The 14,204-nt window shown below is 46.6% G+C and overlaps 1 protein-coding gene across 1 annotated transcript in view; it reads left to right on the top strand.

Moving 5' to 3' along the window:
- The window catches only part of CACNA1E (calcium voltage-gated channel subunit alpha1 E), a 474,871-nt gene that overhangs the window by 431,615 nt on the left and 29,052 nt on the right, over positions 1-14,204 (top strand). Inside the window, exons 35-39 of the mRNA XM_049700372.1 lie at positions 1,660-1,743; positions 2,493-2,618; positions 6,121-6,186; positions 10,448-10,539; positions 11,080-11,245. Of these exons, the coding sequence (XP_049556329.1) occupies positions 1,660-1,743; positions 2,493-2,618; positions 6,121-6,186; positions 10,448-10,539; positions 11,080-11,245 (534 nt within the window). The remainder of the gene's footprint in view (positions 1-1,659; positions 1,744-2,492; positions 2,619-6,120; positions 6,187-10,447; positions 10,540-11,079; positions 11,246-14,204) is intronic.

Genomic DNA, 14,204 nt, shown 5'->3' with positions numbered 1-14,204 from the left:
ACTGAAAGGCAGAGCCAGTGTTCAGATCCTGGTCTCTCTGGCTTCAAAGCCCACACTTTGTCCACTGTAATCTACTAGTCTGTACTATGTTATGCTGTGCTCTACCATACTGTATTGTAAGACTTCCTCTACTGGAATCTAGGGCTTCTGTCCCCCGAGAGCTAGTTTTATATTCTAGCTCTCATATAGGGACCTAACCAAGAATTAGGAAGCTCACCCCGGGTTGGTAATAGGAGAGCACTGAGAATTGAGGAACTCAGAGACTCAACTTGACCCCACTCCTGAGGTAGTCATCCTTAGCAGCAGTGAGTTTTTGAGTCTGTGTACTTAGTTTCTGTACATGCCTGGCAGGTGCCTGTGACTTTGGAATCAGACGGGCCTCTCTAAGCCTCAGTTTTCTCATTCATAAAAGGAGGATAACGATAGCTGCCATTAGCCTTAGATACTGTGTGTGTGTCCCGTGAGGGAATATACCTAAGGTGGCAGGTCCTGAGTAGGTGCTCATAAACGTACCTTCTCTCTCCTCAGAACATTTCTCTCTTTATCGCGTATCTCTACCCATTCTTCTTGCTAGCCCTACCACTCAGTAATTTATGAGGTATTTATCACTACCTACTTACAGCATCCATGGGAGGAATAAATGAACTGAAAGAATGCCAAGGGAGGACCTGGCACAAAATCTGGCATGTGTAGCAAGGATTCATGAATGCCAGTTGTGGGGATGGAAGAGGGTGTATTTTGCAGTGCTCTGAGGGTCTCTTACGGGAAGCGCCACCCAAGGGCAAGTGGGTAACGTCTTGGAGTCCCAAGCGTTTTGTTTCTTTTAAGAAATATAGTCCAAGGTCTGTTTTCACCGGAGCACTGGAGATGGGAGCAGAGCCCACTTTCTCTATTAAGCTTAACGTTGGCTGGCTGGTGCATGTATCCAGGTCCTTTACTTCTTCGTGTCCTTTAACCCACTCATTCTGTTGCTGCTTCCTTGTATTGTATTTAGTTACACCTCCTCGAAAGGTGTAACGGAGCAGGGAAACGGGGGAAAGATGAGTTTGTTCATCCTATTGCCAATCAGCAGTTGGTGTGAAAAGGCTCAGTGGAGTTAGGAAGCGATTTTTGACACATCTTTGATCTTTAGTCACTTAGGACATCTCTGTGACTTTTATTGTTAGTTGAAAGTCAGAACTATATTTATAGGGTCACATGATGCTATATAAATAATAATTTACAAGTTATAGAAAACCTTGGAGTGATACTGTAAATAATTTTATTGTCTTGTAGGTGACAATTATGATCTTTCATTTTTGGACATCAAAATGTTCTAGGCCCCAGATCTCTTTCTTACATATTTTTATGTAATATTACATGAAAAAATCTTATACTTTTTTTGATGTAGCTCTTTAGTGACAGCTTCAAAAACAAGGTCTCCAAATAGTGATGAAACTGCTTCCCAAATGAGAACTCTCAAATTAGTGAAGGAAAAACAGCATTTTGGGTTAGAAATAGGAAACTAAAGCGAAAGTTAGAATGAACTTGTCCTGGAATTGACAAGTTTTAATTCCAAGTGACAAAGTTATGTCATGAAAGACGTCTTTTTTCCATTTTCTCCCGTGTTTTCTTTTCCTTTTTTTCCCGGATGCTCCCGTGGCTGAATCCACTTGGCAGAACTATTTCCGAGACACCTGGAACATCTTTGACTTCATCACGGTGATTGGCAGTATCACAGAAATTATTCTGACAGACAGCAAGGTGAGTGGCTCCTTGGTCCTTCTCTTTAGGCTTGGCCCTGGGGTTGCATTAAAAAAAAATTCTCTGCACATTGTCCATTTTTAACTCCACAAGTCCAATGTGCAGCCCCCTGTTCACTTCCTCATTCCTGAGCTTTTGCCAGAAAATGGGAACATTGGATGGCGCTGGATCTCATGGAAGGCTTGGTCCCATTTGCACGACTCAGATAGCAGCCATCCAATGGGGGTGAATGGGATAGAGGGCCCAGGAGAGGCCGAGTGTGCACAGTGTCCTGCTAGATTCTTTGAGAGACACAAAAGAGGCACAGGGTCTTCGCCCTCAGACTTGTTAGACCTGAACTGTTTCCCTGAAATGGTTCACCCTAAGGAAGACTTGGAGAGCTCATCACAAGTCTTCGAATATTGGAGGGCCATCATGTGCAAGAGAGATGGTTAGGTCTGCCCTCTGGCATCCGAGTGCAGAGTTAGGACTACTTAGAGAAGACTGGGGAGGCCAGTTTTGTCAGTTGTATGTGGGGCATCCATCTGTGGTACTTCCATGCCTTCTTTCTGGGAATAGAGGGCAGGCCTGGGGAGGCTCCGAGAGATGGTCCCCACTGGCCCATCAGCTGAAAATGGGGTTAAAAACAAAAGACAGCATCCATGTTCCATTCTATGATCTGAATGAGAGATAAATACACAAATACCAGTGCTTAGATGTTCTAAATGACCATAATGTCACTAATGATACGTTTCCTTTTGATCCACCAGCTGGTGAACACCAGTGGCTTCAATATGAGCTTTCTGAAGCTCTTCCGAGCCGCCCGCCTCATCAAGCTTCTGCGTCAAGGCTACACCATCCGTATTTTACTTTGGACCTTCGTGCAGTCCTTTAAGGTAAAGGGCACAAGCTCCTCCCCTCTGAGGGTTGCAGCGGCCCTGTCACATCAGACAGCACACCAGGCAACGCAGCATGATTCCACAAGTCCCCTCGCCTCTGGGGATGGGCGTTTGTCAGAAGCATTAGATAAACACAGCAGTTCTTAGTTACAACACAACTTGGCCAGGCAGCGGTTAGCTTATGACTAACTGGCTAGAATCTCATGCTAAAAAATCACCCCAACTTTGTAACTCAGTTACCTTCTCTGTCCACTGAGGCAGGGGGCTCGTTTTATGAGGTGTGCTCCCTCCCGAGGTATTTCAGTATGCCCTGGGCAATCCCATCCACGGACAGAGCCAGCCACCTGTAGTCACATATCCTCTGCATTTTTCAGGGATTTGTCCGTGGCTTTATTTCACAGAACGGTTTTTCAAAGGACTCCTTGAGTTGTGTTTTATAACAAGATGATTCATACCAGTCCCACCCGTGTCATCATTAGTGTATTTCCTGAACCACTGAATATATGCCATGCTAATAGTTACCTCTGCATCCCACAAACCCAGAGGGTACCTGAGCAAGGTTAATATGGTGAGAGCTTCTTCTGAATGATCTCATGGAGCCATACAGAGATGTATATGTAATAAACAAGTTAAAAATTGATACCTGAGATCCACTATAATGGCAGAGGTTTCCAGTAAAAGAAGTTTTCCAAACATATTTCAATATCTTCAAGCTCTAGCAAATACAATTAGTTTGTTTTTCAGCTTTGGGGGACATCAACGCTGCTCAAAAGCCTACTATTTTCCTCCTATAAAAAAGAGTCTTTCAATGAATGTACTTTAAAAATGTGGTTGATGAAATTGATTCAAAGATGAAAAATCATGAATTTATTGAATTGCCTTCTTTATTTTAATTGTTTGTACATTTTAACTACAGATTGAACTAAAGAAAGCTTGTCAGTGAATTCATGGTTTCTTGTCACTTGCAAGGGACTTCGTGCCACACCATCGTTACTGATTTACTTCTTCAGCAAAGTCCTGGGGATCTGAGATGTGAGGCCAGTTGTAAGGACGCTCAGGGTCCCACAAGCAACCTTGACATTTTTATTGGATTCAGATAATTGTTTGGTGCTATGACTCCCAGAGAGGTGTCACCTCCATGAAAACTATTTCTCCAAAGCTCAGTGACAGGGGAGAAATTGAAAACCTTAGCAAGAATTTACCATTTGAGTCTCGGGTGGATCTGGATTTAGAATTTGAAACACAAGATGGTCTTAAAAGCTTTTTATAGAGGCCTGTGCGACAAGTTACAGTTGTTAGTGAGTCTCTTAAGAAATATGTGTCAGCCTGTCATAGTCTCATGATCACTGATTCTCTGTCAAAGTGTATACTGTCGAGGGCAAAGAAAAGCATGTCAAAAATTGATGACCAAATGACTGGCGTATTCCAGTGAATAGAGAGAGAACAGTGAAGACAGCTGCATCTGCCTCCCGGTGACACTGTGATGGATGGTGCAGCCCTGGAACACAGTGTAGAAGTTGTTTCTTGAAGCTGGTTTAACAAAGGCTGCCTCTGTGCATACACAGCAGAAAGTAACAGTGTGTAAACAGCGTTGCCCCTGCCTCTGCCTTCCCCAGCCCCACCCTGAGCATCACCCAGTTCTCCACCGCTGACCCCTACTCAGTTCTTCTCTCTTCCTTATTTTGTGTTGGAATTTACAACATGACAAGAAGAGAGATCAGGATGACTCTTTGGTCCTCTCCTCAAAGCTGGGAGAGAAACCTGCCTCCCTACTCTTTCCTTTCAGCAGATGGTGTCTTCACATGCCCCCTCGGGATGTAGTCGCTCCTCACAGATCTTGAGAATCAGCACTCCACTGGAGAAGGGGTTCTCCCACCAACTCTCTATTGCATTTTAATTAATTAATTAATTTATTTATTTTTGGCTCGGGTCTTCGTTGCTGCGCGGGCTTTTCTCTAGTTGCGGTGAGCAGGGGCTACTGTTCGTTGCGATGCGCGGGCTTCTCATTGTCATGGCTTATCTTGTTGCGGAGCACAGGCTCTAGGTGCACAGGCTTCAGTAGTTGTGGCACGTGGGCTCAGTAATTGTGGCTTGCGGGCTCTGGAGCGCAGGCTCAGTAGTTGTGGCGCACGGGCTTAGTTGCTCTGCAGCATGTGGGATCTTCCCACATGCCAGGGCTTGAACACGTGTCCCCTGCATTGTCAAGCAGATTCTTTACCACTGCGCCCCAAGGAAACCCCTCTATTGCATTTTTTTTTTTTTTTTGCGGTACGCGGGCCTCTCACTGTTGTGGCCTCTCCCATTGCGGAGCACAGGCTCCAGATGCGCAGGCTCAGCGGCCATGGCTCACGGGCCCAGCCGCTCCGCAGCATGTGGGATCTTCCCGGACCGGAGCACGAACCCGCGTCCCCTGCATCGGCAGGCGGACTCTCAACCACTGTGCCACCAGGGAAGCCCTATTGCATTTTAATGTTATTCTTTATTCAAGTTGTAAAAGTCTCCCAGGGCTCTTCATTTAGTTAGCTCTGTTGATAAGCTCTGCCTGGTTCATGCAGTCTGAAAGCCTTCAATTGCTCTCCGGGGAGCTGTGCTGTACACACTCGAGAGAGGGTGGAGACTCGGAGTTGCACGAACTGCCAGGGAGGCTTCCTGGGTGGTAAAGAAGAGGGGCTTCCGTGTCAGCACTGAGATCAGCCCAGAATTATAATCCTGGCCTCCAAACCAGACTGCCCTATGTCTCCATCCTCCCCCAGCCACCAGGGGCAGTTCCCGGCCTTCTGTCTCTTGCACTCGCCCTTTCACCCCCATCAGTAAAGTGTTGTCACCCCAGAGTGGCAGTTAGCTGGCACAGTGTGGAATTTTGTGCCATGTGGCTTCATGGCAGGGTTTTGTGATGGCTCACGCTTTGAAAGCCTTTTTGGAATTTTGCGTGACACAGAATGAAAGGTCAGGACGCTTAAACATTGGAAAAAGATGTTTCATCAGAGCTTGAAGGAGCCTGCTAGGAACTGACCGGCAACTGAGACCCCAGCCATTTCATTTTGCTTCCAAATGCTCCGTTATGAACCTCACATTGAGCGAGGGTTGGGAAGGGTAATACAGGGGTTTGGGAGCCAAAGCTAAATGCTTGCTGTGTAATTTGCATCACAACTGCCCAGGTTATTAATATTCTGCATACAGAGTGGGATGAATCCCAATCCCAAGAAGTTTTCCCAGCTCTCCCTTGGATATATGGGCCACACACTTGTGGGTCAGGGAATATTCTCGACAGAGGGGAAATTACAAGCCTCTCTGGGGCCACCAGCTTACATATCTGTCAGAGGATATGGACATCTGCAAAAGTATGGAATCCCAAAATAGAACATCCCGGGTGAATAGAGAGCCCCAGCCCTGTGTTTTAAGTCAGTCTCAGGACAAGAGTTCCTGTCTGCCCGTGCTGCAGGTGACCCTGGAGCTGCCTGCCTTTAAATTCATGGTCGTGTCTCTGCTTTCTTTCCAGGCCCTCCCCTACGTCTGCCTTCTGATTGCCATGCTTTTCTTCATCTATGCCATCATTGGGATGCAGGTGAGAGAGGGTGCATCAGGGCTCTGGTGGGGGACAGTTGTTGCCCAGGTTGTCTCTGGCTTTCTAGCCTGAGCCTACAGGATTGAGGTCCTTTCAAGAATCCCTTCTTGCCCTGAGGCTCGCTCCCAGGATCTTGTTGCAATATGACCTTGGGAATTCACGTGTGCAGGGTTCCCCACTCGGGTTGCCCAGATGGTCAGGGTGGTCTGATACAGGGGCTTCCTCTGAGGTGGTCAGGTCATGGTGCTGCCTCATAAGCAGCTGGACTCCAGTGAAGATGACACCGCTGTTCTTAGCCAGAGGGGTTCCCCCCACGAGACTAAGGATAGGGTAGGGCTCGTGATGATGCGTATCTCAGGACCCTCCCATATCTGAGCCAGACCTAAAAGAAGGTCAGGTGGTGGTTCTTCTGCAGACAGCAGCACAAAATGTATGCGAGTTCCATCCCACATGGCTGAGATGGATGCCCTAAGACCCACCACTGGGAACAGCTCAGAGTTCCTGGCAGTGTGCCCAGTCCTCAGGAAACCCAAGGGCCACATCCCGGCTGATGCCTGTCCAAGGACCACGCAGCTCGCTGGATGGTTCTCCTTGGTTACCACATCCTTTCCAGTTTCGGAATGGAGAAGTGGATGAGGTTCCCACCCTGGGTACTTAGGCAGGTAACCAGAAACCCACTGAGCAGAAGAGGCCAAAAGATCTTTCAAAGGCTGCTGTCATTTGTGGTGGGTGAACTCCTACCATAAACAGCCAGCAGCACATCCCATGCACCTGTCTAGTTGGATACACAGGCTCTCTGCTGGGCTCCGAGAGGCTGATTTTCTGACTTGGAGATGTGGAGACTAGACCCCAGCGTAGGACCTCAGCCAAGTGGGAGTCTCTGCAGTCAGGTGGTCTGGCTGCCTTTGAACGGCCAGCTGCCTTCTCAGTGGTGGCTGCCATCTGGAGCCACTGCACGCATCCCCCAGGCTTGACGTGTCAGCAGCCCTTTTGAGCGCTTCTCTGAAATGTCTTCTTTTTGTTCCTCTCTCTTGCCTGCACTTCCAAATTTTGTTCATCTTCTGATCCCATGACTGGAGAGTTTTGTTCTCCAAAAAGACAATAGAATGTCAAGTGTCAAAAACGGTGAGATTTGGTTGAAAAGTAATGAGTTCTCCTTCACGGAGGATATTTTGGTAGAGCTTTAATGATGATGTCAGAAGTGGGTGCAAGCTGAATCCCAGCTGAAGTGGAAGATTGGCTTGATGACTTCTATTAAGTCCATCCAAACTCTCAAATATTTGATTCTAGAATTAAAATGTTCTTGAACGGCCAAATGAAACTTGATTAAATTAGGGTTCTTTTTTTTTGGTCCATGCTTAAAATAGTTCTTATCCCCTTTTCATCTTCCAGCAAAATAAACTAGATTAACACCATCTCTAATATTAACCTGTTAGTAATACTACTGATGATGATAATACTGTTTACCATCACTTGAATTCCTGAGTGTTCCAGACACTGTGCTAAATAGATATTCTTACCCATTCCTGCCTCCCTTTCTCTCCCTCACTTTCTCTCTCTCCCCGCAAATATATATATTACACACACACACACCCCCCACAAGATACATGACTGATGTATTCAGGAGTGATGTGAAAATGTTTATATGTGGGTTTCATTGTCTCCACTGTTGCTTAGCATGGCTAAGTAACTTGTAACACACTCAAGATCTCAGATAGTAAGTGGGAGAGCTGAGTTTAAATCTCAGCTCTGTCTGCTCTGCAGCCCATGTTCCTACTGGACTGCAAGTTCTCTGCACTGTCTCTCCTCCCACCAACAAGCAAATACAAGTATTTCTCTGACCCTTTAGTGGGAGATAGGAGTTCTTCAGTTGTGAAATTGCAATATTTACAATAACCACAATGGGTAATCATTTATTGCCCTCAGACTTATTTCCAAAAAATAAGATCACTACTTCCATTCCACCAAGACATGAATGCCATTCCCACTGTGACTTACCTTTAGCTGGCCATCTTCATCCTGTCCCGTGACGGAGACCCCACACCACACACAAAGAAGACACCTAGCTTGTACCTAGAAAGGCTGTGTCTCATACAGTCATAACAAAGCAGAGGGATCCGTACAAACAGAAAAGCAAAAGGAAAGTAGACAAGCATTGGAAAGAGAACTAGCAATAGGAGGTATCTGTGAGAAGCACCATTATTCTGAACTTTCAAGGGCTTCTTAGAAGAAGAGAGCTTTGCAGAGAAGTCTGAAGATGGAAGGAAGGAGTAACTTGCTGGGTTTGGGAGAGTCCTGGGGCTATAGGCTTCCAGCCTCAGCTCCACCACTGACCAGCTGTGCAAACTTGGTCAAGTCACTGAACCTCTCTGGGCCTTAACCCCATCACCGGTGCAGTAGAGGAGTTGGATAGATAGCTTTACAGGTCCCTTCTAGTTCTAAAGTTCTGTAATCCCAAGTGAAACAGATTTAAGCCTATACTTTCATTAAGTGTTCCAGTGGGTCTCATCAAACCTTTCTCTTCCATAGCCTTTCCTTTGGATGTAGGAGATTTGGGTTACTGACAAGGACTAAGTGAAAAGCTTTTTCAAAAGGTGGAAAAATTTAAACACCACCTTCATTATAAATATACATTATTGGCTTGACAGTAGTTCCTTGACTATTACATACATAACTTTTGTAAACTCACAGTGTGCCCTCCAGCTAGTTCATGATTGGGTAAGGTATTCGAGAATATCGTAAAGGGGACAACGAATAATGGCTTCAGGAGTGTCACAGGGAGGAAATACACTGTAAGTTGTGTGCGTGTGATGAATCAGGCATAAACTATGGATTTTGAGTTAAATGGGTGTAAAGAAAGACAGAAGGGGATGTGAACATGGGCAAGGATATATGGCGGTTTCCTCCTGGGGCATCCAGAACTAGGTTTGATTGTTTGAGTGGGATTTTTTTCAGTGCTACTATTTGTCTGACTGGGGGCCCTCAGCCTTATCTCCCTCCTTCCCTTCCTCCCCAGCACTGCCTAGCTTGCCACCTCCATTCTCCCTGAGAGACAAGTAGTATTTAGGTTTTGAAAATCAGCGTTGAGAACAAATTCCCCAAGCAGGTGTCAGTGGGAGCTATTTGAGCAAAATAGCAGAGACTGTTCTTAATTGCACATTCTAGACACTGTTGGGGGGGGGGGGGGCGGGAAATGTGTTCCATTTAGCACGTATTAGGTAAACTGAAGCATGTTAAATACAGGCTCAATATAATCTCAAAAGGCCGGAAAAGTGACCTGTAAGCCTTCGGTTGTACAGACATTGCCTCGTGAGAGTAGATCCTGAGATCTGAATCATGTCTGGGGAGGAAAGTACACGTGTAAGGGCACCCTTCCCATCTAGAGAGACATGGGGTCGACCTTGGCTCCAGACAGCACTGTGTCTGAGAGCTCATCATTATTCACTATAGATAAAGATCTCTGACTTTTCCCTCTTTTTTCCACATGAACTTGCACAGTGACCTCATTCTAAGCCCAGAGACCCACAGCAGATTAGTAAACTCACTCTATAGCCAGATCTGCCCCAATCCATTTTCTTTTTCCTTTTCCAAGTATCCAGTTTTCCAGACTTTCTTCATCCTATTGGCCTGGACTTGGTGTGTGTTCATTCTCATGGACTCTGGGTTATAGCTGTATCACACTTCTGAGATGTGACTCTTCAGATGGGAACATATCCAAGGAAGATAGAGATACCCCTCTCTGACTTAAACTGCTTGCAAATTCCAGGACAACATCTGCCTATTTATCCTTTGTAAGGGATAAATCACATCTTCTGCAAATGCAAGTGTTCTCATCATTACCAGCTGAGACAGGAAGAGGGGAGGGGTAACTCGTTCCCTGCATGCCTATTATAGGGTAATGTCTTTGACAGACTGCTTGAGTACCATAGTGAGTAGGTATCACAGAAATAAAAAGACCAAATTAGGTGTGGGAGGAACTACATCTAAGCAGAATGGCTTTCAAAGATCTTGCCTTCTGCGGTCCTTGCAAGCATTCATCCTCTTTGCGTCACTGGAGAATATAACTCCTCCCGCATATCAGGCCAAGAACGTGGGGGTCTACCAGCCTTCCTGGGTTTTGAGTTGTCTGCTTCATGGTTAGGCCAGTGGGAGAAGCCACGCATGTGAATTCACCAAGCCTGCAGGTACATCTAATATCCTGCACTGGACACATCCCACCGCTCAATAATGCTCAGGGCTTTCTGTTGTTTTTCTCATCCAGGTCTTTGGAAACATAAAATTAGATGAGGAGAGTCACATCAACCGGCACAACAACTTCCGGAGTTTCTTTGGGTCCCTCATGCTACTCTTCAGGTACCTGGATCCGTAACTGTGGTGGCTGGAGCTCTCCTGCGAGAGAGAAACAGTCGGCCTGCCTCTTCCGCCCGTTCCCCTTTGTCTCTGCTCACAGGATAGACAGTGAGATGAGGGCGGAAGCAGGGGCAGGATGTCCGAAAAACTGCTCCGATGACTTGACTTTAGAACGTTTCCTCCACATCTTTGACTCAGTGGTCAATTTGCAAAATGCAGTTTCAGCACATCCTCCAGGGCTTTGAGAAGGGGAAGGTGAGGGTGGATTGCAGGCCAGATTCCATTTAAGGGCTGAAACCACGGATGACCAGGTTTACGTGGGGTCTTAGAGAGTTCCACTGCCCTCTCTACCGCTGTCAACAGAAGATGGAGAGGCAGTGGGTGAGGTGGCAGAGCCCAGGAGAGACCTCACTGGTACTCTCCATCGCACTCGAAGGAGGCTGAGCATAAGAGGAACCTAGATGAGTGAGTCGGGAAGAGTGCTGAGGAGAGGTTAGGACACGCAGACCTGCTGCTACTAACCGAGTTGTCTTTTGGGCTCAGGAGTGCCACGGGTGAGGCCTGGCAGGAGATAATGCTGTCGTGCCTCGGGGAGAAGGGCTGTGAGCCTGACACCACCGCACCCTCAGGGCAGAGCGAGAGCGAGCGCTGTGGCACCGACCTGGCCTACGTGTACTTCGTCTCTTTCATCTTCTTCTGTTCCTTCTTGGTGAGCAGCAGTGTGCTCTTGGCTTGAGATGTGGCCCAGTCCCCCCCTCTGATAAACAGACGAGAGGTTTCCTTTGGTGTACGTTCCGCCACGAACCCCAGCCCATGATGAGAAATAGGTCTCCTCACGGAGGCTCTTGGAGGCCAGGGTGGGTGACTTTCCATGGCTGAGAGATGTCTCTGCTGCTTCTAGGCGAGGACTGTGTGAGAAGAGCTAATTAGGGGAGTAGGTAGGGTTCCGTGAATAGAGTATTGAATATCACGTTGAATCAGTTGTGACCCAGAGTGAATCTTTCTCTTCTGTATCTCCGGTATTTTATCTCACAAGCAGGGCTCAGAATCTTTTATCTCTCCTTTGGAGACCTTTGAACTGTTTGAGAAAACGTACTCTGAAACTGTAAGGGGATAGCATTAATCAGAAGAGGATGATGACAATATACAATGTAGTAGATGCGGTTCTCTCTCATGTCACTACGTCTGGTGACAGCTGGCCAGCTTGATAGACATGAAAGGATATGACTGCTTTAGGCCTTAGTAAATATTGAGTAATATACGTGCCACACGCCCACCTATAAAATAGTGAGAAGCCCTAGGTGCCTTCTTAATTCTTTCTTTGGGAGAAAACAGGACTCAGCACGGCAGCATCCAGAAATCTCTACCCTGCACAATCACACAAGCGGTGATAAAGAGAAGAATGGGCGAGGTGCTGCCAGATCACTGGAAGGGTCAGTCTGGCGTTTCTGGCCACCCTGACGTCCCTGGGCTCGGCTTCACTGCTGATGCCACCGGCTACACAGAAAATCTAAAACGAAAGCAATGCCACTTAAAAGTGGTCAGCTTCATGGCTGGGAATCCCAGAGTGAATTGTTTGGTGTCCAGGAATTTCTACCTCTTTCAAGTGATCCCAAGGGGACTTGCCATGTGTCCAGCTGTCGGGTGTGGGGAAGTGGCTAACACACAGACTGGTAAGGGTGGTGGGCAGGCCGATGTAGCAGGGGTTGAACTGACCGGAGACTTGGGCAGCCCACACTGGCGTTGTTGCTGTTCTAGCCTTGGCCAAGGCACCTTCCCATTTGTGGCTTCTGTAAAATGGGAAGAAAAAGTACTTGCTGCTAAGAGTATTATTGGTATAGTGAGCTGATACATGTGTTCCTTCTCGTGGATGTGAAAGGTTTTTTGATGAAAAAAGAACAGAAAATATTATCTTATTTAGGAATAGGGAAGTATAACCTATAATGAAAATAACCAAGGAAATTTAGAATGATGATATAAATTGGAGTTTTTTGTTTATTCATTCCTGTATTCAGCACTTTCAGCACATTTTTACTGAGTGGCCATTAAAAGGTCCACACTGAGCTAGACACTGAGGTGAAGCCGTCAGTGAGTTTCAGTGCATCCGTCACCTAGAACTGAAAGGTGAAACTCATACAGGAGTATCAGTGCTTATCATAGGGGGAGGTGGAGCATATAGAAGGCCATGCAGACATCTCCATTTTATCCTTCATCATTTAAGTGTTTAATAAATATTTCAAAAGAAACCAAAGATATAACTGGAAAATTAATTAGTGACCATAAAGGTACTTTTAGAATTTTGAGATAGAGGCTACTGCATAATTCACATTAATGTTATTTTTATAGAGGCTATATTCAGTATGAGATGTTCTGCTTTCAAATCTCAGCCCGACACTGACTCTGTGACCTTGGGCAAGTCACACAGCTTCTCAACTCAAGCCAACCACTCTAGAAAGATTTACCGGTGCGTTGGGATGTGCCCAGCTATGTGCTTGGAGCTAAAGAACACAGATGTGTCTAGGAAGCACTTGTGTCCTTGAAAGGCTGGTGGTAATTAAACCTGCTTCACGAAAGGGTAGAGCAAGCATTAAACGTCTGGTAGGTGTGAATACGCACACAACACTATAGAAGACTATGCAAACGTAAAGCAATAATAATACAAATAGTTTTTGTTAACATTAATAATAATTAGGATGCAGCCAGCAGTCTCTGTTGCAGAGAAGACTCCCAGCAACTCCATCCTGCAGACTTTGTCTTTATCCTGTGTATCCTGTCTGCATACCTGGCACCTCCACCCACCCAGCCACTTAACCTGGGAATCAGCAACAGAGGCTCCTGTTCGCTCACCTCCACAGCCAATTCATCTCTGTCAGGCAAGGTTCTTTCCCTTGCAAGTGGCAGAAAGTCCAGCTGCATCCGACCTAAGCAAAAAGGGATTTCATCGGCTCATATAAATGAAGGGTCTGGCAGGACAGGCTTAAGCAAGCTTGATCTGGGGCTCAGATGACATCCCCAGGCCCAGGTTTCCTTCTTTATTGTCAGATCTCTTCTCCAGGCTTCTGCGTGTGAGCTCTTTTCTCCAACAACTCCAGTCCTTGGCTCCAAGATGGCTGTAGCAGCAGCTGTATACCTCACTCCCCACGTATTCAAGGCCAGCAAGGAAGAACAAGTCTCTTGCTCAGAAGATTCAATGCCATTTTCTTGGCCTTGATTGGCTTACCAGTCACTGTAGCCCAGGGAGATGGAATTCAATGGCTGGTTGAGGCCTGGGTCATGGTGGTGCCCCACTAAACCATATTAACTGGGAATAGGTAAGGGGTGTGTCCCCAGGAGACCGGAAGTACAGTATATGGGTGCTGGATGGCCAAGAAACAACAAAGAAGTGCTGTTCGCTGTGGTCGAGGCCCGTTGAGTCCACCTCCTTAAACTCTCTATCCAGGCTGCTGTCTGGCACTGGCTTAGTTCAAGAGCATTGCAAAACTCTCCCCCTGGTCTCCTGCCCACCTTCCACACCTTCCACATTGCGACCAAGTGTTCTTTCTGAACGCACATAGCCCTTGGTCTCTCTCCTAGTTTAAACCCCTTTAGGGGTTCCTGTTGCTTCCTGTTGCTGGATAAGATTATATAGAGCTCCACTAGCGATAGCCCACAAGCCAAATCCAGTTTCC

Source organism: Orcinus orca, chromosome 1, assembly GCF_937001465.1.
Source record: "Orcinus orca chromosome 1, mOrcOrc1.1, whole genome shotgun sequence".
Lineage (NCBI taxonomy): Eukaryota > Metazoa > Chordata > Mammalia > Artiodactyla > Delphinidae > Orcinus > Orcinus orca.
Note: the sequence above shows the minus strand (reverse complement) of the source record. Positions and strands in the feature narration are given on the sequence as shown.